We start from the raw sequence: 20,925 nt of genomic DNA on the forward strand, positions 1-20,925 counted from the left end.
TGGATCATTTCTATCGTAAACATGTTAATGCTTCTACGGGAGAAAAGTTGAAGAACTCCAAATGTATTTTGTGAGCTCTCCCGTGGTTTAAGACTACACATGTTCGTGGGCTTCAACTAGATGAGATATTACTATATATACAAAATCCTATCAGTATTGTCTGCTATGTCGACAAATCAAAAGCCAAATTGAATGGATGAGACATATGGGAATCGTCTCAGCTGTTTGAATCATTGAATGGGACGGCAACGAGGAGGAAAATAAAAATTAAATAAGGATTGAAGCTCACGATCGCTCTATCCATTAAAAGTGGAATATGCAATTAGACATATGGTCTAAGTATGTTATGGAATTGATTCAGTACGTAAAGAAGATACATGTTAATTACTATGATGTCCATTCTAAAATGGTTATCTAGATGTGATTTGGAAAAGATTTCCTTGTAGGTGGAGACGACCTAGTTTAAAACACATGTTTGATGCCTAAAACAACAAAATTAATTCACCGATACCAAAGTTTTTGTCCTTATTCAGAGTTGTTCTTCAAATCCTTGTCAAACAGCATTATACAACAACTGTATAATATAATATATGGTCTATACCGTTGAGGGAGAGGATGTGATGGCCACTAGAAGAATGAACAAACTTGAACTCATGCAAGTTCATTGGGTGCCACTACAATGGGGCTTCTAACCGTGCGTGCACCACCATCTTCGACCCAAACAATGTCCCCAAATGAGATGTTTTCTTTCTTGTTTCTTGTGTACTTTACAGTAACAGAGTAGCTCTGCTTCTCATTCTTATAGCCAAATGCCAATGTCTCAGGTGACACCTTGACAACAGAGCCCTTGGGTTGTGTCACCTTGACTTTGTAAGTAGCAGCACCATCTCCAACATTGGTCACGATCCTCCTAAACTCTCGGACTGTTGATCTTGTTTTGTTACTATACAAAACTATAAACGAAGGGTAGTTAAGATCAGATGAGGGGTTGGCAGAACATTCATAGGACCTTGATCTTGTGATGGATAAGATTTGGTTGTTTGTGTATCCCAAAGCACAAAGGAGGTTAACATAGTTCTGAGGGGTGGCATCATATATGAGACCAGGATCAAGTGCTCTATTAGGTTCAATCTCACCAGCTCCCATAGCAAGAGGAGAAGCATATTGAAATAGGTTTGCATTATCCCTGATTGGATTTTGAGTATTATCAAGGGGATTAGCAGTTGTAACCAATGCAGATCTTATAGCAGCTGCACTCCAATCAGGGTGTGCTGCTTTCAAAAGAGCAGCAACACCAGATGCATGAGGACATGCCATGGATGTTCCAGACAAGAAATTGTAGTCACTTGACAAAAACACATTTGTGCCAATTCTGGCTGAAGGTTTATTTGGAACAAAAGCAGCCAGAACATTGGAGCCAGGTGCCATTACATCAGGCTTCAAGATCCCCGGGTAGCTTGGTGAAGGACCTCTTGAAGAGTAAATTGCAACAGCTGGTGCTGGCTTTATTCCAACAAATGTTTGTTGAAAGTTGATGCTGGCAAATGGTTTTTGAGCACTTTTCGCGTACTTGATCACCGATTTTGCATCATTTGGGCTGATCACAATGCTTGGAGTGAACAAACGTCTTCTTTCAATTAGTTCTGGATCCTCAGAGATAAACACAGCCCCATACACACTGGCCGCGGTAACAGAAGCTATTTGGGTTAAGACAGAAACTGAGTCCAAGGCATCACATATAATGATCCCTCTTGTGGCTACTCCGGTTAATAGTTTAACCGAGTTGCATGCTGATACAGTCTTGTTGTAAATAAGTGGAAACTTCTCCACTATTGAGTTAGCAGCAAACAAGGTACAACCCACAATGATTTTACCATCTCCCAGTGTCAAGCTTCCAAATGTGCGGTCTATGGTGCCTGCTGCCACGGTTAAGACCCAAGGGATTCCATTGTGCAAGGTGCCAAGTATAGTACCTGCGTTTCCTGCTGAAGATGAAACCAACACCCCTTTTTCCATTGCTGCAAAAGCAGCTATTGCCACCGGATCCTCATAAAGTGGAACACTATCAAAGCCCAATGAGATTGAAATGACATCAACCCCATCAGCAATGGCTTGGTCCATTCCTGCAAGAACATCAGAGCCGTGACCCCCTTCGTCCCAAAGGACCTTGTACATGGCAAGCCTAGCTCTTGGTGCAATGCCTCTTGCTACCCCTTTGGCGTAGCCAAAGAAAGAAGCACCATTAACATAGTTGCCAGCAACAGTGGATGATGTGTGGCTTCCATGTCCCCGAGTGTCTCTCGCTGAGTTCATTCTTATTGTGATGTTGGGATTCGCTGCTTTCACACCCTTGTTGAAGTACCTAGCCCCAATTAACTTGAAGTTACACGTGGAGGTATTGAAGTCTTGTCCTGGCTCGCATGTTCCTTTCCATTTGGAAGGGATGTTTCTGCTCATGCCATCATCTTTGAAGCTCTCACTTTCAGGCCTGACACCTGTGTCAATCATACCCACAATGACACCTTCTCCAAAATTTGAAGCATTCCACAGGCCATTGGAGGGATTAAAAGAGAGAAACTCAAAGGTGTGTGTGGTGTCTATGGTGGCAGATCTATCAGGGTAAGCTGTGACAAAACCATGAGTGTTCTTTAGGGTCTCCAACTCCTCTGATGATAGCACTGCACTGAATCCATGCATTGCATCATCGTAAGTGTACACTTATTTCTGTTGCTCAGAGGGATCATCAGCTGTTGCTAAGTTTATGGAATGAATGGTGAATTCGTACCAATCGTGATGGCTTGCAAAGACTTGAGGCATCAGGGACTTGTCCATGTGAACAATATACGTGGAACTTTCAGCGTTGGCATGGTGAGATAGTAAAAGCCAAAGAGTGATTAGAAACATCAAGGGAAGTGGAACCACAAAGTGAGGCTCCATTAATTATTTTGGAGTTTGAAGCAGCTAGTTACTAATGTGATCTTGGGCTTTGAACAGACATCTTATATAGGTTCTAGATTGATGTTGATATGTAATTATAAAAGTTGGAGAAATATTATTTATGCAATAATTTTATTGTTAATTGCTTGACATAAATAAATTCAGATGGCCGGGAACAATGAGAAACAATTACTGTTAAAAAATCGCAGGTTTTGAGAGAACAGAAACAAATCTGTGTATAGCTGGCTATACCAACAAAATTCGAAACAATAAGCTGTTGAGTTTCTTAACTATGTATTTATGTTAATTAAAAATGGTTACACCCGGACACTAAAAAGTTTAGAATATTAGTCCATGACCATTTAATTTCTATTATAATTAGATAATGTCTCCTTACAAAGAATTAATCTAATTTTTTTTATATTGAGAATCTTTACAAAGAATTAATCTTCTATTATAATTAGATAATGTCTCCTTAAAGAAGAAACAGACTACATCCAGCCGGTTGATTACATTAAAAACTTGAAAGTTAAATTAGTTTCGTTTCGTAGTTACTAACAATAAGGTTATTAATTTTGATTGATTGATTGTAATGCAAAAAAAATTGATTGATTGAAACAACTTTATTAATTAACTTTTTTAGGTACGGATGAACCACGACCAGCCGTTTATGGTAAATAAAATAAAAAATAAATGAACCACGAACAGTCGTTTATTAAACAACTTTATTAATTAACTTTTTTTTGTTAATTTTAAAATTATCCTACATCGTAATGCAAGTTGATATAATACACGAATATAATTTAAACATATGAATCAAGTTGATTTATATGACTTATACAAATCAACTACTTGAGTGAATAATATTTTTTCATATTCACTTAAAATGTTGAATGCACCTAATCTCATTCCAAGTCTTTTGCCAAATATCAAGGTAAGTTATCATTACCAAAATTAATGACATCGTTAACCATAAGTTCCAAATGTCATTGTTTACCATAAGCCACTCAATGCTAATGATTTTAAGACGAAAATCACTTCTCTGGTTAATAAAAAAAAATGCATTAAGAAAGATGTATGAATTCTTAACAGGAAGAGAAATAAAAAAAATAAATATATTAAAAGAGAAAGCAGAGAAATCTAGAACTTAAGATATTAAAAAAATATTTAAAATTTTGAGTTTAATAATGATATACTCACCATTTAAAATAATTTTATATTGTTATTAATTACAAATAATTTTGAATATGATTTTTAAAATAATTATTATAAATTTAATAAATTTATTATATATGAGAAATTACAATTAAATGGCGGTATAATATATTATCATTAACCATAAATTATTGATAATAAACTTATCATGATAAATTATAATTAATAAAGATATAAAATTATTTTATAACCTCGGTTCATAATCTATTTTTTCTAAAATTTAATGACACTGGATACTAGATTTAATTAAATACAATATGCGTGATATTTTTTGCATAGTTAAATGCAGGCATAGACTGCATAGTATCAAACGCTAAATTTTCGTTTTAAAGTATGCAGGGATAATAACATCACAAGCGAGCTTTCCTCCAATCTATACATTGCTGGTCAGAAATTTTCTTTTATCAGAATATTTTCTTATATAATAAGCGAGAAAGACAAAATTCTTAAGATACCATTAGGTATTAATTAAAATAGAGATTCTTTTTTCGATGATAATTTTACAAACGTAAATCTTATTTGTGAACAGTGAACTTAATATTATTACATACTTAAAAAATTCGGATTTCCTTCCACTTGAAAATTAAGCTAAATTATATTTTGTAATAAAATTATAAAATGATGAATGAAATGGATATCCAAGTATCTGATTCCCATATTGATAGGCAAAGGGTGTAAAATAATAACATTGCAATGCTAAAAAGGACCAACTATGTAATTCATTATTTGGACTTTGGAGGTTACATGTATGTGCTGCCCGTTTACACTTTATTTTCTCCGAAGATCTTATATATACAAATGGACCACGCTTGGAACTTCTTGTAAAATTCGATCACCTCCTTTCCAGGGATATCCATGTCATAAGAGAAATAAAGGGGATTGGATAGTTAAAAAAGAAAAGAAAAAACAATTATGAGTTTAATTTTTTTTACTAACAAAATTAATATTATAACATTTAACATCTACCAATAAAAAAAAATCACATGTCCATATCATTTGGTGTAATTACATTGCATGTGAAGGGAATTGGCCTGCGCCTTTGTTGTTCCGTTGACCAAAACAAGAAACTAATACATTGTCACTGTGTGTTCAGATTTAAGAAGAAGCCACGATGATATAAGATAACAACACACAAGAGTTGGTTTGATTCGATTTTTAGATAAAAAATCATAATTAAATATGAATAAACATATGATTTAGGAGATACTTTCATGCATACTTGTTTGAACTCAACTTAGAATCTTGCTTTCCATCATTTTCCAAATAAAAAAAAAATGTTTCGCGTTATCAATTGTATCTATAAATTTCCCACTATGGTTTAATCTATCATCTTATAAATTAGTATTAGGGAAACATAAAAATTCAAGATCACATGCTGCTACAGAAATTATGTGTTGCTATTTTATTTGTTTTGTGAACGTGCGTAGTGAGAACAAGAATGCAAACGAGTTGGGTTTCGATTAAGTATTATATTTTGATCCCCTATTATTACCATTTTAAGTTTTCAGGATAGGAACCAAATGAGAAAAATAGATTATTTTCAGGAACTTAAATGAAATTCTAAAAAAAAATCAAAGACTTATTAAAAAATTTCTTAATGACTAATATGACAACGAGACATAATTGAAAGATTAAATTTATCATTTCAAAGATTTATTTTGCTTCTCAGTGTTTACATGGGAAAAGGAAAAAAAACTTGTTCAACGTGAATAGAACGAGTTTTCGAGCACATCCTAAAAATCATGTGAGATCGAGGGCATCAGGTAGTATTTTTCTTTATCAATTAAATGAATTTAATTTTAATAAACTTTCGGTAAAAAATTATATCATCAATTAATTAATTTCTTTTAAGTATAGTTTTTAAATACATTATTATAAAATTTTAATATATATAACAATTCATAAATAGATCAATATGTAAATATAATATATTTTAATTAAATTTTCAAATATCTGACAAAAAAATGAATTTTTCAATTAAAAAAACACTTGAAACAAAATATATCAGAAAGTAAAATTACAGATTTTTGTGCATGAATCCAACTACACGTAAAGGAGGATGCCATTAAATTCAGCAAAAATGTATCTGGTAGCATCTTCAGAAGGAAGAGGCAAGTGGAAGCTTGCTTGAATGGCATTCAACTGGCTTTGGAGAATGGTGAGGAGTCTTGTTCGTCTTGAAAGGGACCTTCGCCTTGAGATGGATGAAATCCTCCTCCAGGAAGAGTTCTTATGATTCCAAAAATCAAAGGAGAATTGGGTTTGTTTAGGGGATAGAAATACAAAGTTTTTTCATGCCCAAACCATGATAAGGCATAGACGTAATAATAAGGTCCATGATCTATTCTTAAATGATGGTTCTTGGAGTAATGATTCTGTAGCTCTGAAAGAGGAGGCCAACAGATACTTTCAGGAGTTATTTGCTGATGATGGAATGGTGAGGCACACTTCGACTTAGGGTGGTGCTTTTCCTAGACTTGATGAGGAAGGTATAAATTCCTTACTTGCACTGGTGACGTGAGAATAGGTCATGATGAGAGCTGTGATGAGCATGCAATCGTTTAAGGCTCCGGGACCAGATGGTTTCCAACCTTTCTTTTTCAAACAGTACTGGCCTATTGTTGGGGATGAGTTGTGGAGAACAGTGCAGGGAGCGTTTAGAGATTGGATACTTTGATTGTCCTAATCCCTAAGGTGGCTCACCTCGAGAGACAGGTGGCTTTCCATATCTATGTCTTTCTCATCTTCTGTTCGTTGATGATGTTCTTTTTTGCAGGGTTACAGAGGATCAAGCTTGGGTGGTGTCCTCAACTTTGGAGGAGTTTTGTTTGATGTCGGTCTTGAAAGTTAGTTTGGAGAAGTCTCGCTTTGTGAGTTTTGCTCAAGTAAGTGAATCTACAAAAGCTCGTCTCGAGGAGTGCAATCAGAATTGGATAAGGTTCAATCTCGGTTAGCTTTTTGGAAGGGCCACCTCTTGAACAAAGCTGGGAAGGTGTGTCTTGTGTTAAGTCGGTGGTAGCTTCATCAGCTATTTATACTATGCAATTGTGGTGGTTACAACAAAGAATCTGTAATCAAATTGACCTAGTATACAGATCCTTTATCTGGTCTATGAAGGGTAATTCTAGATATTGGGCTTTGGTGGGGTGGAACACATTTGTGAAGCCGAAGGAGTATGGTGGCTTGGGTGTGAAAGAAACACGATTAGTTAACATATCTCTCTTGGGGAAGCTAATCTACCAGCTCATTAACTCCCCTGGAAACTTTGGGTCCAAGTGTTTAAACACAAATACCTGCGACAATTTTCTATTTGTGCTACTTCCCAAACAAGCCAGGGGTCCTATGTATGGAGAAATTTTTTATGAGTTGGAGTCACTCAAAACGGGGGGTTTGGGGTGAAACTTGGTGCGAGCTATTCGTCATTCCAGTATGACGATTGGTTGGGGTCAGGCATGCTATGTGCCAAGGTTTTTTATGTGCATATTGCTGATTTGGAGAAGATAGTGTTTGATTTTTGGAGGAAGGAGTCATGGGATTTTGCTCAGATGTGTAATCCCTTGTCAAGTAGTATTCGTGAGAGTATAATGCAGATAAAGATACATCATATTCCATAGGCCCTAAAGGAAAGAAATTATAAGATATTTTTCTAGGCATCTCAATACCAAAAAGTATTACGTATTGGAGGAATTCATGTTTTTTTTGTTAAATTTTTTATATGACATAGTTATCTGATAATTTGATGTTTATCTCTTGTTCACAAAGTTATAAATGCTGACAAAATCATCCCTACTTAATATTATTTAAAAGAATGAAATATAAAATGTTTGCATTAACAAATAGATAATAAGTGGTCCAGCATACATATCTTCATGCGTATCATCAGGACATGCGTCCATACCGGAAGGAGGACATAAACTGACAAGTTAATCACTGAGTCGGGTCCAAATAACACATTATTCAGTAGCATGGCAACAATTTAGTTTGCTCAGGGAAGCTTCAAAAATTGAACAACCATTGAAGAACAAAATTGCGGTACGCTAAGCAAAACAAAGAGATTTAATTAACTAACTAAATACTTGACAAGAATCTGAAAGAGGTGTCCCCATTTAGTGCCTACAATACTTCGAAAATATTATCACTGAAGGAGAAGACACATGGAAAAAAAAAGAAAAAAAAAACGTGACAAGAAGCATTTTCCTTTGCTTTAATTTATGGGCGTCCTTTTAGGCCTTATTTCGATTCCTTGAACAAGAAGGCCACCCTTCCAATCACCACTCTTGATCTCATAAACACCCATTTCCAATTCCTTGTCCTCTTGTCCATCGTTGAAGAACTCTCCCAATTCCACCTCCAACCATTCATCTGCTCTCTCCTTTGGGTGCTGAAGATCGAGACTATCGTTATCTTCTACAGGGGGTGCCTCAACAGGGGCAAGGAAACGTGCACGGTTGAATATCCCAGTCCCGGCACGGCGAGGAACAATCTGGTACCTTAGCCTCCGTCCTCTTTCGGCGTCCAAGAAAACGGTTCGCTTGCGATTCTCGCCGCCAGCGATTCCGATGGACACTTCCACTAACTGGTAATCGAAGCCGTAGAATCCAGAAGGGTTTGGCTTGAACACAAGGTACGCCCCATACAATGTCTCCGGGGACAGCATCCCCGTGTTGATCCAGCCCCGGATTTCCAACCAGCACACACTCCTTAACTCAGCTACCTCAGAAAACCTGCAATTCCAATTTAATTATGAAACTATGCTCTGTGATGCACAATCACGATACGTGTATCGTATAGGATATGTATCCAATATTACTGTATGATCATTCTAAATGAAACAAATTAAAAGTATGGATACTTCTATAGACTGTGCTTAATCAAATAATTTAAGGATGTTGTTTTCCTATGAGAATTGAAATTTCATCTCGTCGAATAATGTAAGGCTTTATAAGATGAATTGTGGAGGTTAAATTGCAAGAATTTAACAGTAATAAATTCATATTGAGAACAAAATCAGGTACTAAATTGTGGAAATTACATAATTTAATAATAGTGGTTGAATTGATTATTACCTGGCATCTGGAAGCGAAGTCCAGCGCCAATACCTGGGAGTGTCTCCCCATACAATGAAGAGATTCCTCGCTGATAACATGTAGCATTTCTTACCGTATACTTTATCCAGTTGAAAGCTCTGTATCATCATTCCATTTCCCACATTAATACAATGTTGTATAATTAATCGCTTCACCACAAACAATTATTACAACCGACAACAGAGATAACAATGAATAAGACCCAACAATTAGTCCTATAGATACACAAGAGAACTGGTTAATTTGAAACAATCTTTTTATCAAAAAATAAATCATACAACCTTACTTTAAAATAAAAAGAGAGAGAGAGAGAGAGAGAGATAAGAGGAATATTTGTTTAGGTACCTTTTTACCATCGTCTATGAGGAGCGGTTTTTGGCAGAGATAGAGAAAGAGGTCCTTCTTAGAAGGAAGAGATAAAGAGGAAGATTGGGAAAGTATGGTGTGGAAATCTGAAGGCAAAAACTTGTTCCAGACAGCGTCGGATTGAGCGGCGGATCTGAAAGTGGATGAAAGCAAAGAGAGTCTACACACGTCCCTAGGAGATGTGAAGGAGAGAATGTTTGCTATGCAACCTTCGGGGAGATTGTTGAAGTCTACGACAACGCTTTGTGTCATTGTAACAGTTTGTGGTGTGTTGAAGGGAAGGAGGAGGGGTGTGACGGTATATAAGGGCAGTGAGAGGAGGAGGATGATTCGTTGAGAAGGGAAGCTTAGCGGTTAAGAGTCTTATGTTGTCACGCATATCTGCCACACGATCTTTTCAATAAAAGTAAGCAACAGATGGATAGTGCCTAAGGATCTTTAACTTTATCGGATTTTTACATCTGTCCATGTCTCTTTCATTCTCCCTATAAATTTTTCATTTTTAAAAATTCGCGTTTCCATCACATGACATCGCACCCAATTAATAAATATACTAATAAAAGGTTGCCTTACTTTTCTATCCTTCTTTTGATTTAAGATTTTAAATTAATCAATTTGGTATTTCTATTTTTAAAATGTTTCATTTAGATTTCTGATTTTCAAAAAAATTTAATGATATCCTTTTTCAAAATTAATATTTTAATGGTATTAATTATATATGATTGTCAATTTAATTATTATAAAATAAACAGACTTATAATACGCAATAATTTATAATTAAAATATAATATAAAACTATTTTATATAAGTTACATAACATTTTTTCTTACTAACATACATCAACAATGTTTCTAAAATTGAACACGTGTCTATTTTACACTTTTGATTTTAAATAGTCAAGGAATTATCATAGCTGCGATTTTGAAATTGTCATTATATTAATTATATTTTATTAAAATTTAAAAAGATTAATATTAATAATGATGTTTACTTATATAATGTTATTAATTTAATATATTAAAATTTATTAAATATTTAAAAATTGTAATATTGTATGCTATTTTTTTAAAAAAATGTAAAAACAATATTAATATATTATATTAATAAAATAATAAACTTTTGATAAATAATATACTAATTTATTACATATTAAATTAATATTAATATATTATGTTATATTAATATTTATATCATAACAATATTGATAAAACGTAATTTATTTTATTCCTATAAAGTTTAAACTATTTATATTAAAATAAAAGTGAACTATAAAATCCAAAACTCAAATGGATGAATTCTTTGAGTTGACCAAATTCAGATTGAGACCGAAACAGATAGTGAAAATATTGTTTCCTTGTTCCAGCCAACCAATGTCAATGGGAAACTAGCTAGCATGACATGACCCGTAAACCGGTGAATGCATTCATATATCAAAACCCAGCAATATGTTATCTCTCTCAAAGATAAACACCATACCGTTGATCGGACTTGGCTGCTTTCTAACAAGTTGGATCATGTATCCACTAATTGATCGATCTGGATATAATTCTTAAAACTGACTAAATATAGAAGGGAGTTGAAATTCCTATTACTGTATATTAATCCTAAACTCGTCGCATTTTAAATTTTCAAAATTATTTATTTATAAAAAATTTAAATTTATTTTTGTTCTCATATATAAAGCTGGAAAGACATTTTTTTTTTTTTGCCAGAAGTTGGAAAGACATAACTGTCATAATATCTTCCTTTTATGCATCTTAATTTATTATAAGTTTTTGGTAAATAAAAATTCAGGAGGAAATATAGTCTTATTTCTAGAGATAGTTTAATTAGTTTGTGTTTAGGTGAACACTTGCAAATTTTGTTGATTTTGATTTTATAAAATTTTGATTGGTGGTTAAAAATGAAATAGTTTATGCTCAGAAACTTTTGTTTCACTTATAAATTTGTAATGAAATAGTTTATATTCAAATATAGTTTAATTATTCTTACTTTATATGCATCCTTCTATACCTATTTGTTAATTTAAGAATATGATAATTTGTGTTCAAATGCAGTAATATTAACTAATAATTTATTAGTTTGAATGATACTAAATTTAATTTTCTTATTAAATAAGTTTTCTAGTTTTAAAGATAAAAAAATTGATTGAAAAAAATAATCTTTAACAATGATCAGTCAGATTTTTTCAACATAGGTTAGTATCAATAATAAGACATTAAATATATTTTTTATGGTATTAAATTATATATATTATATATTTTAAAATTAAGTAATTGAATACAAGTGATTAATTTATTAAAGTTAAAGATAAACTAGAGTATAAGGTTAACATAAAAAAATGTATTTTAAAAAAACTGAAAAATAAACTACTCAAACCCCACATTTAATGAGGAAACAATACAAGCAATCAGTTCATTATACCTAAATGCAAAAACAAAATAGAAATGATCAATGAAAAAAGAAGAAAAATAAAACAAAAGAAAAGAACAAATGTTTCCGGTTTCTCCCTCCATTCTTGGCAAAGATCACCCTTCCATTCCATACATATCTTTGATAGGCCTAAGTTAAGTATATTAATTTGATGGATCAAACATGTTTAGGCCTAACTTCTATTCCTTCAAGAATGAAACCGCGCTTCCACCAATTACTTGTTGTCTCCGAGACTTTAATCTGCAACTCATCTTCTTCTAGGCCTGGATTGAAGAACTCACCCATCTCAATCTCCAGCCACCCATCGCTCCTCACAGTTGGACGTTGGAGTCCATGGAATCTATCATCAAGTCGATTATCTACTAAGTTGGGATCCAAACAAACATTTTTGGTACTGCTATTGCCTCCCAAAATACCTACTGATAACACCGCAGGATCGTAGTGAAATCCACCGGCATCGATCATCTTGAACACAAGAAAAGCTGCATAATTAGTATTTGGCGACAAAACGCGGGTGTTCATCCTCCCAGTAATGTCAAACCAACACACAGCTCGAAGCCTAGCAACTTCTTCGAACCTGCTGGCATTGGCAACACAAGAATAAGTACTTCAATACTTTTATTTATTTGAGTACTAATTTATTTAATATTTTAATGAATTTTAAACAATTAATAATATAAGAATAATCATTATCTTGCATATTTTATTTATCCATCGATTAAGTTCAAATTTTAGTATTTTAATAAATAAAAAACAGAGTTTTATTTGTTATTTAAATTTAAATTATCTATATATTTTTCTTTGAATGTGTGTGCAGAGTCCAGACTACAGAGGACTGGCCTATGAAGTCTAGAAAAAAAACTTGTTTAGTTAGTGCTCGCAGAGACAACAAAGAAGTGAAAGATAGATAAGAAGTAATAGTGAGTGTTGAGCGGTAAAGAGTTGATAGATGGAACCAAGAGTAGGAAAAGGATGGTGATGAGAATGAGAATTAGAGCAGAAGATCCGCAAGAAAAGGAAAGGAAAAGTTGACCTGGACTCTGGTAGGGTTGTCCACTCCCAATAATGAGTAGTGTCACCCCATATAATGCTCAGATCTCTAGCGGAAAGCATGTAACACTTGTTCCCAGTCCGCTTCTCCAATTGAAAACTCTGCATTCGTTAATTAATTCATTGGATTCATCAAAGCACTGATCTGAAGCAATAGTTGATTATTTAACTGCAGTGTGTTAATGATACTCAGTTACCTTTGTACCTTGATCGATGATGGTGGGACGATCGGAGAGATAGAGATAGAGATCCTTAATAGAGTGAAAGGGAGGAACGGAAGAAGAAAGGGAGATGATAGAGGACAAATCAGAGGGGAGAAAGCAATCCCACACAGTGTTGGCTTCAGCCGCGGAATGAAAGGCTTTGGAAACCAGAGAAAGCCTGCATACATCCGCAGGAGTGGTGTAGGACAGTATTTTTGCCATGCATCCTTCTGCCAAATCTTCAAACTTCATCGTTCCGCTGGAGATATCAACTATGAACCTTTTTTCTTTTTATTATTCAGACAAGAATATTGTGAAGCTGAAGCTGCAACTTTAGGTTGCTTATCTCATTTCTCCATAACTCCCAAGTCTTGGTCAACTACGAAATTGCTTGGAAGCTTGCACCATTCTTAATGCCTAAGGAGCCAGCCATTCACATGCCATGTGTTTACTTATTAATTTATTATTTATGAATATTTTCAATGTCATTCTTTCTTTTTTCTTTTTACAATATTTTTTTTATATTAAGGACGAAAAGTGAGATAAGATAACTAGTGTAATAACAACTAAAAAGAGATATTTATATAATAAATATTTATTATTTTCAATAAAATTAGAAACTTTCCTAAGTTAAATAATCTTATTTTTTAATATGCTTACACGCACACACACACGCACACACACGTATATATATAAAATAAGTTTTAATTGTATATGCGGGAAACACATAATTAAAAGATCCCAAAAATAATTTAATAAAAATTCAATTAACGAAGACATTTCATATCAAAGTCTGCTGATCACATTTTTTTTTTTGAATTCTACAATATAAATGAAAAACATCAAACTTCATGTGCATTATGTTGAACAAAATAGTTTTACAATGAAGGTTTATAATTAACACATTGCAATTGCAATTTAATATCTGGACATGATGAACACTCGAGTGCAATCCAAAAGTGACAATTATGACATCAATCCTAATCAACGAACTTGGGATAGAGTATTGTATTTGAAATATTATTTTTTAGGATTCATTAGCAGAATAGTGATGATGCAATTTTTTGAGTTATTTTTAATTTGTAGTAGTATATTTGTTCTTGCTTTAACTTTATATTTTAAGTTTTGTGTAATTTATAATACAATTTAAATATATTATTTATTTTTGCCTATTTAAAATATTCAAGTTACACATGAATATATGTACATTCATGACTACTTAATCAAATAAAAAGAATTAATCCTTATAGAAAATTATTAATGAAGTTAATAACAATTTGAGGATCTAATTGTGACAAATTATGTCAAAAATCATTTCCATAATAAATTGTTAATAAATTTAATTAAAATTAAATGCAAAAAAATATTCCAAAAAATAAAATTATGTCAAATCATTACATTTAACATATTTATTTAACCCCTTAAAAATGATTACTAGAATATAACCGATTCAATTGTGATAAATCAAATTCAAATCATTATAATATCAGTAATCAGAATTTTAATGCAGGGCAATTTTTTATGCGATTAAGACTATTTTATAAATAGCTGGGACTTTATAATTTTTATACTACTATAAATTATAGACAACGTTTAAGTTTATTAAGATGATATATACAAAATTTATTTCTGAAAATTATATTATAAAATCATGACCTTTTTTATTGTTCTCATTTCTTGCTTGCACTCTTTTTTAGGGTTTTATTACAATGTGTCCTTTAAGTTAGGTGTAATTCGTGCATATTATGTGTAACCATTAGATTTAAATAAACTATAATTAAGTTAAAATAAACTTAAACAAAAATAAGAAAAAATAATTTATGTTTATATAAATAAAATTTTCCTTAAGCATTTATGGAAGGTGAAAATAATAAAAAAATAAACAAACTAACCTTTTTCATAAGTTAAAATTAATTTATGTAAGTTAATTTCTTTTAAAAATTAATATGAGAAAGTTTGTAGAAATTAATTATTCATAAGTTAAGTTTAATTTATAAAAAATAATATAATTAATTTGTAATCAATATACAAGATTTATGTTATTTATTTAATATTAGTAATTAATAATTTAATAATTTTAATTAAACGAACCATAATTATATTCAATAATTTATTTAATAATTTTAATATAACATATGTTACTTGATTTTAGAATTCAAAATTTAATTTTTAATGTTTAATTATTCATATTAGAAATTTTAATGATTTGACAAACGTTATATATTCAATAATTGAGTAATACTTACTCATAGAATTACTAACCATAAAGGGCATGTTTGATTTTGGGGCTAAAACATTTCGGTTCGCACTTAACAAGAAAAGCAACCATAAGCATTGTAATTTTTTTAAACTTATTTTTATAATTATTCAAATTAATTATTTTAGAATTTAATCATTCAAATTAAAAAAATTTAATTATTTGAAAAACGTTACATATTCAATAATTGAGTAATACTTACTCATCTAGCATCTATAAATAGTCAACTAAAAATCAACTCAAAAGCTATCGTTTCTTTCACATACTATTCATATATGAGTCAAGGAAATTTGAGGATAAAAAAATTCATATAACTGTAATATACAAATATATTGTTAATACACTCGGTTATGAAAATCTTATTGATTTTCAAATGTTTATAATATTTCATTTGTTGTATTGTCTTTCAGCGTAATGACTCGAAAAAATTCCTATGTTGACTACATTGTTTATGGGAAAAATGGATTCGAGTTTGAGAGTGAGTTACAATTATCCGACTATAAAAGCCAACTGATCAAATGATATTAAAAGTATCAAAATGTTATTACTCGATGAAAAGGTTATTGTTCTCTATTTGTGTTACCTAATATTTTTTTATGCAAAAATTGTATTAAATATTTTTTGTATCTAAACAGTCTGAAATGATCCAAGTAACTATCAATGAAAGTATTATAGATAAGTTTGATAAAATCATTGAAGAAGATTTTGCCTATCTACTTGAAGGTGTTACAATTAATGATAAAATAATGTTACTTAATTATTTTAATTATTTTTTTTTACTCAAGTGTTTGGGACAAGAATAATTCAAAATATACATATATATTTCAATAATTTAAATACATTTACAAACATTTTGTACATATAATTATTGCAAAGTTAACAAAAACATGTGTTATACTACTTTTATTAATTATAATTATTTTATTTTATATTAATTATTATATATCAAAATACATTAATGTAACAATACACTTTAACTGATTATCCCGTACAATGCAACGATCAAAACCCAGTTACGGATAAAGGAAACAGCCATAATGAATTCAAATTATTTGAATTCAATTTAAATTGACTTAAAAATATACACAAAATGTCACTTAATATATTATACCCACAAAACCTCGGTCGATTCTGTTTTGGATCTCTTAGTTATTGACCAAAATAAAATAAGATTAGCAATATTAATGCATATAAACATTATTACGTTTTCTTTGTATTTGTCATTAATTTTTTTATTGTAATTCATGTTAGTCATTTTTCTCCTTTATTATTGAGAAATATATTTAAAAATTATAACTATACAAATATATATTTTTTAATAATTCATTTTTCTCATTTTTCTTTGTATTTGTCATTAAAATTTAAAAATGATCGAGAAATATATTTAAAAATTATAACTATACAAGATTAATCAAATCTTATTTATATATGACCATTTTTCTCATAAATAAATTATAATATTTTTAATATTATCTAATACATGATGAATTATAATTGAATAATTATGTAAAATTGTTTACATTTATGACTTATTTTCTCTCAAACTAATCTAATCAAATCTTATTTATATATTTTGAGTGTCAAAGTATAAGTTGAAATATTTACATAAAAGAATTTATTTTTAATGTCAAAATAATAATACTTAAATATGTGTTTTATTCCTTTAAATTTGGATAATTATTTTTTCTTGAAAAAATATCAGTCCTTCATTTTTTTTAAAAGTTACTTTTAGTATCTCTTATTCTTTGTGTTAATGGTGTTATAATGTGTCATAATTTTTTAACAAAAATATCTTTTTAATTTAATTTCTTGAAAATAATTTGTTGTAGTTTAGATTAGGTAGAATATGTAAGATCCATTAGAATTCCACATTCATGTTTTATTTTTCTTCTTTAAAATGTGAGAATAGGTAAAAAAAAAATTTGACCAAATCATACGAGTCAAATTTTTTAACATTTTAAAATCATCAAAAATTGCTCCTTAACAAAATAAATGAAAAATAATTAAATTTAGAGGTTTAAACTGTTGCAAATTATGAAACCATGGACACAATGAATAATGAAGAACTAAAAGTAACTTTTTAAAAATTTGAGATTCTAACAAAAACATTTTTTTAACGACTAAAAAACAATTGCACAAATTTAAAGCATTAAAAATATGTTTGAGCAAAAAAAGTAAAGACTTAAATGTAATTTTGATCCTCCAATTTTTTAAAACCTTTAATGTTAGTCCTCCTATTTTAAAATAGAGATATTTAGTCTTCATATTTATCAAAATTCATAATTTTAGTCCCTTTATTTTAAAATAAAGACACTTAGTCCTCTAATTTAATAAAATCTATCATTTTGATCATTTCATCAAATTTAAAAAGTCTTTAAACCAAAATTTAGTAGTGTGTTACAATATTATTTATTTAGTCTATGTCATATTTAATGTTAATCTTTTAATCATCAACACCTTTTTAGTCTGATCAAAGGATCAAAATTATAAATTTTACATAAGTAACAACTAAATGTTTCTATTTTAAAATAAATGGATTAAAATTGCATGTTTAAAAGGTAAAAGGACTCGAAGTCTCTGTCTTAAAATATGAGAACCAAAATCATGAATTTTCAAAAATAAGAGAACCAAAATTACTTTTAATCCAAAAACAAAACTAATTAGATTGATATTTTTATTTGAATTTAAAGAAAATTTAATTTAAGTCAACAAAAATATGTTTTGCTTAATAAATTTCATATGATTCGTACTTGAAGGTTATCTTATCTTATATTATACATATTGATTAATTTATAAATAAAAAATTTGAAAGTAAAAATATAATTTCTTTTAAACCAATTCTAAATTTAACAACACTTCATAGATTATTTTTCTACTAAAATATTAATTTATTTTTAAGCGAAATATATTTTTATTGACTTAAATTAAATTATTTAAATTTAAATAGATAATTCAATATAATTAGTTTTATTTTTTTACATATTTTTTTTTATTTTGTAATTCTAATTAAGATAACCTATATTATAGTATAGATTGTTTAACTTATATTTTGTCACTCAAAATATATAAATGAGATTTGATTAGATTAGTTTAAAAAAACAAATTTTTAATTTTTAATTTTTAAATTGATTAGATAATATTTTTATAAGATTAGATTAGATCAGTTCCATTTTTAAATGACGCCACATGTTGAATTTGGTTTTTCAAGAAATATTTTCTTAAAAAAAATATAAAAACAAAAGCTAATGAAAACGCACATTTAATAAGGAAATAATACAATAAGTTAATTTTTATCTCAAAAAAAGCTAAATCAAAAGAACAATTTATACAGAGATAACTCTGTATTATTCCCGGTCTCTCCCCCCAGTCTAACAAAACCATGCATCTAGGTTTGGCACCTATAAGTACAAGTATTTGACGGATCAGACATGTTTAGGCCTAACTTCTATCCCTTCAAGAATGAAACCGTGCTTCCACATATTACTAGTTGCTTCAGTGACTCTCATCTGGACTTCATCTTCTTCCAAGCCTGAGTGAAGAACTCTCCCATCTCAATCATCTTCTAAGTTGGAAGCACAAGAAAATCTGCGTAGTGAGTATTTGGGGACAAGACGCGGCTCTTTATCCTCCCAGTGATGTGAAACCAGCACACATCATAAAGCCTCGCAACTTTTTGGATAACCTACTTGTAATAGAGTAGGACAACACAAAAATAGCATATTTGATGATTATTTCTCTCACAAAATTAAGACATGCAAAACATTTGAAAAAATCAATCGATAAAACGAAAGGGAAAGTGAAATAAAAGCTGACCTTGACTCTGGCAGGCTTGTCCACTCGCAATATTGAGAAGCCTCACCTGCGGTGGAGCTTGAAGAAAAAAATTAAAAGGATGAAAATTAATAAATTAGAATTAAATATAATAATTTTAAGAATATTTTTTTATGAGCAATTTTTTTGTTGTGTGAATTATGTATCCTTTGGCTGAAAGTCGAATACTTATCCCTTTGTTGACATTTTTTAATAAATGTTTTTTCATAGAGTTCAACTTATGATTATATGTTTAACAAATAAAGTTATTTATATACTATGTTTAACAAATAAAGTTATTTATATACTCTGTCATTGTTTTTATGAGTGATTTTAAGTATTGAATATTGTTATTTAAATATTAATGATTTTCTTTATTAATTATACCCAAGTTTGTTTTTCCACAGCTTTTGTTCTTTTGCCAATGAATGAACAAAATTATCTGCAAATTTTATGTGTGAAAAGATCTACAATATATACAATTAATACTGTTAAAATTTTTATACAAAATAAAAATTGTATGAGAATATGTAAAAAGTATTAAAAGTTTGGATAAATTTCTCACCCCATACAATACCAATATCTCTTAGCGGAAAGCATGTAGCACTTCTTTCCCAGTTCGGTTGTCCAATTGAAAGCTCTGATGAGTGACACAAACACAACACATCTCATTTATTTTAGGTATTCCATAAAATTAAGAGTGGATTTGTTTGAATTTTTAAAAAATAATTTTAAAATAAATTAATACTTTCATATAAGTACTTTTTAAGAAATAGATGGAATTTATATTTAAAAATAAACAAAACAATATTTTTTTAAACAAAAGCAGTTTAGATAAGTACACTGAAAAACAAAAAAAAAAAAAATCAATTTTATTAAAATAAATGTTTATTTCAATAACCAAGTTTAAAGAGACAGACCCAAAAACAATCTGGATAAAACAGCATCACATGCAAGGACAAATGATATCCTAATTACCTTTCTACCTTGGTGGATGATGGTGGGACGGTTGGAGAGAGTGAATTAGAGATCCATCTTGGAGATAGAATTAGAGGAAGAAGGGGAAATGATGGTGCACAAATCAGAGGGTATAAAATGATCCCACACAGTATCGTAATCAGCTGCAGAATAAAAGGCCTTGGAAACGAGAGAGAGCCTGGTTAAATTTTCAGGAGTACTACTGTACGACAATATGTGTGCGACGCATCCTTCCGGCAAGTCTTGCGACTCCATCGTGCTTCTTTTTCCCTTTTATTTCTGTTGGAGATATCAACTATGAATATGAAGAATTTATAGCTCAACCAATTCTACCGTAGGTTGCTTACATTAGTTGTCTTATTCTTATTTCTCCAACACCTTCCAAGACTTGGACAGTGAAAGTAACAACGGATGCTTCCATTTACTCGGGTTAGAGCAGTATGGATATTTTATAAATTTTTGGACGAAATAATAAATAAGATCTTTTTATGTATAAACTTTTTTTTTATAATAAAAACATATATTTTATAAAGAAACTAGACACAATTTTACCAAAAATGACGTGCTTTATTATATTAATAGAATAGTC

General features: G+C 30.4%; 2 protein-coding genes and 1 pseudogene across 2 annotated transcripts; all 3 read right to left on the reverse strand.

The window, feature by feature from the left end:
* Positions 1–229: 229 nt before the first annotated feature.
* On the reverse strand, positions 230–3,080 carry LOC114403047 (subtilisin-like protease SBT1.1). The gene has a single exon (XM_028365757.1). The coding sequence runs from the start codon at positions 2,695–2,697 to the stop codon at positions 652–654; it is 2,046 nt and encodes a 681-aa protein (XP_028221558.1). The 5' UTR covers positions 2,698–3,080; the 3' UTR covers positions 230–651.
* A 4,881-nt stretch (positions 3,081–7,961) lies between these two features.
* On the reverse strand, positions 7,962–13,683 carry LOC114402191. Its single transcript, XM_028364693.1, has 6 exons — positions 13,286–13,683; positions 13,072–13,190; positions 12,198–12,615; positions 9,585–9,956; positions 9,219–9,337; positions 7,962–8,876 (listed from the first exon to the last, which is right to left on the reverse strand). Exons 1-6 carry the CDS (start codon positions 13,541–13,543, stop codon positions 8,357–8,359), a joined length of 1,806 nt encoding a protein of 601 aa, XP_028220494.1. The 5' UTR covers positions 13,544–13,683; the 3' UTR covers positions 7,962–8,356.
* Positions 13,684–18,970: 5,287 nt separating this feature from the next.
* LOC114402750 lies at positions 18,971–20,591 on the reverse strand (annotated as a pseudogene).
* Positions 20,592–20,925: the final 334 nt, after the last annotated feature.

The sequence above is a fragment of the Glycine soja genome, chromosome 20 (genome assembly GCF_004193775.1).
Source record: "Glycine soja cultivar W05 chromosome 20, ASM419377v2, whole genome shotgun sequence".
In the NCBI taxonomy this organism is placed as follows: domain Eukaryota; kingdom Viridiplantae; phylum Streptophyta; class Magnoliopsida; order Fabales; family Fabaceae; genus Glycine; species Glycine soja.

Coding starts and splice junctions, on each gene's coding strand:
- LOC114402191 (XM_028364693.1), bottom strand. CDS start 13,543: ATGAAGTTTGAAGATTTGGCAGAAGGATGCATGGCAAAAATACTGTCC. Junction 13,191..13,285: donor TCATCGATCAAGGTACAAAG/GTAACTGAGTAT, acceptor TAACGAATGCAG/AGTTTTCAATTGGAGAAGCG. Junction 9,957..12,197: donor AAGTTAGGCCTAAACATGTT/TGATCCATCAAA, acceptor GACTCTTAACCG/CTAAGCTTCCCTTCTCAACG.
- LOC114403047 (XM_028365757.1), bottom strand. CDS start 2,697: ATGCATGGATTCAGTGCAGTGCTATCATCAGAGGAGTTGGAGACCCTA.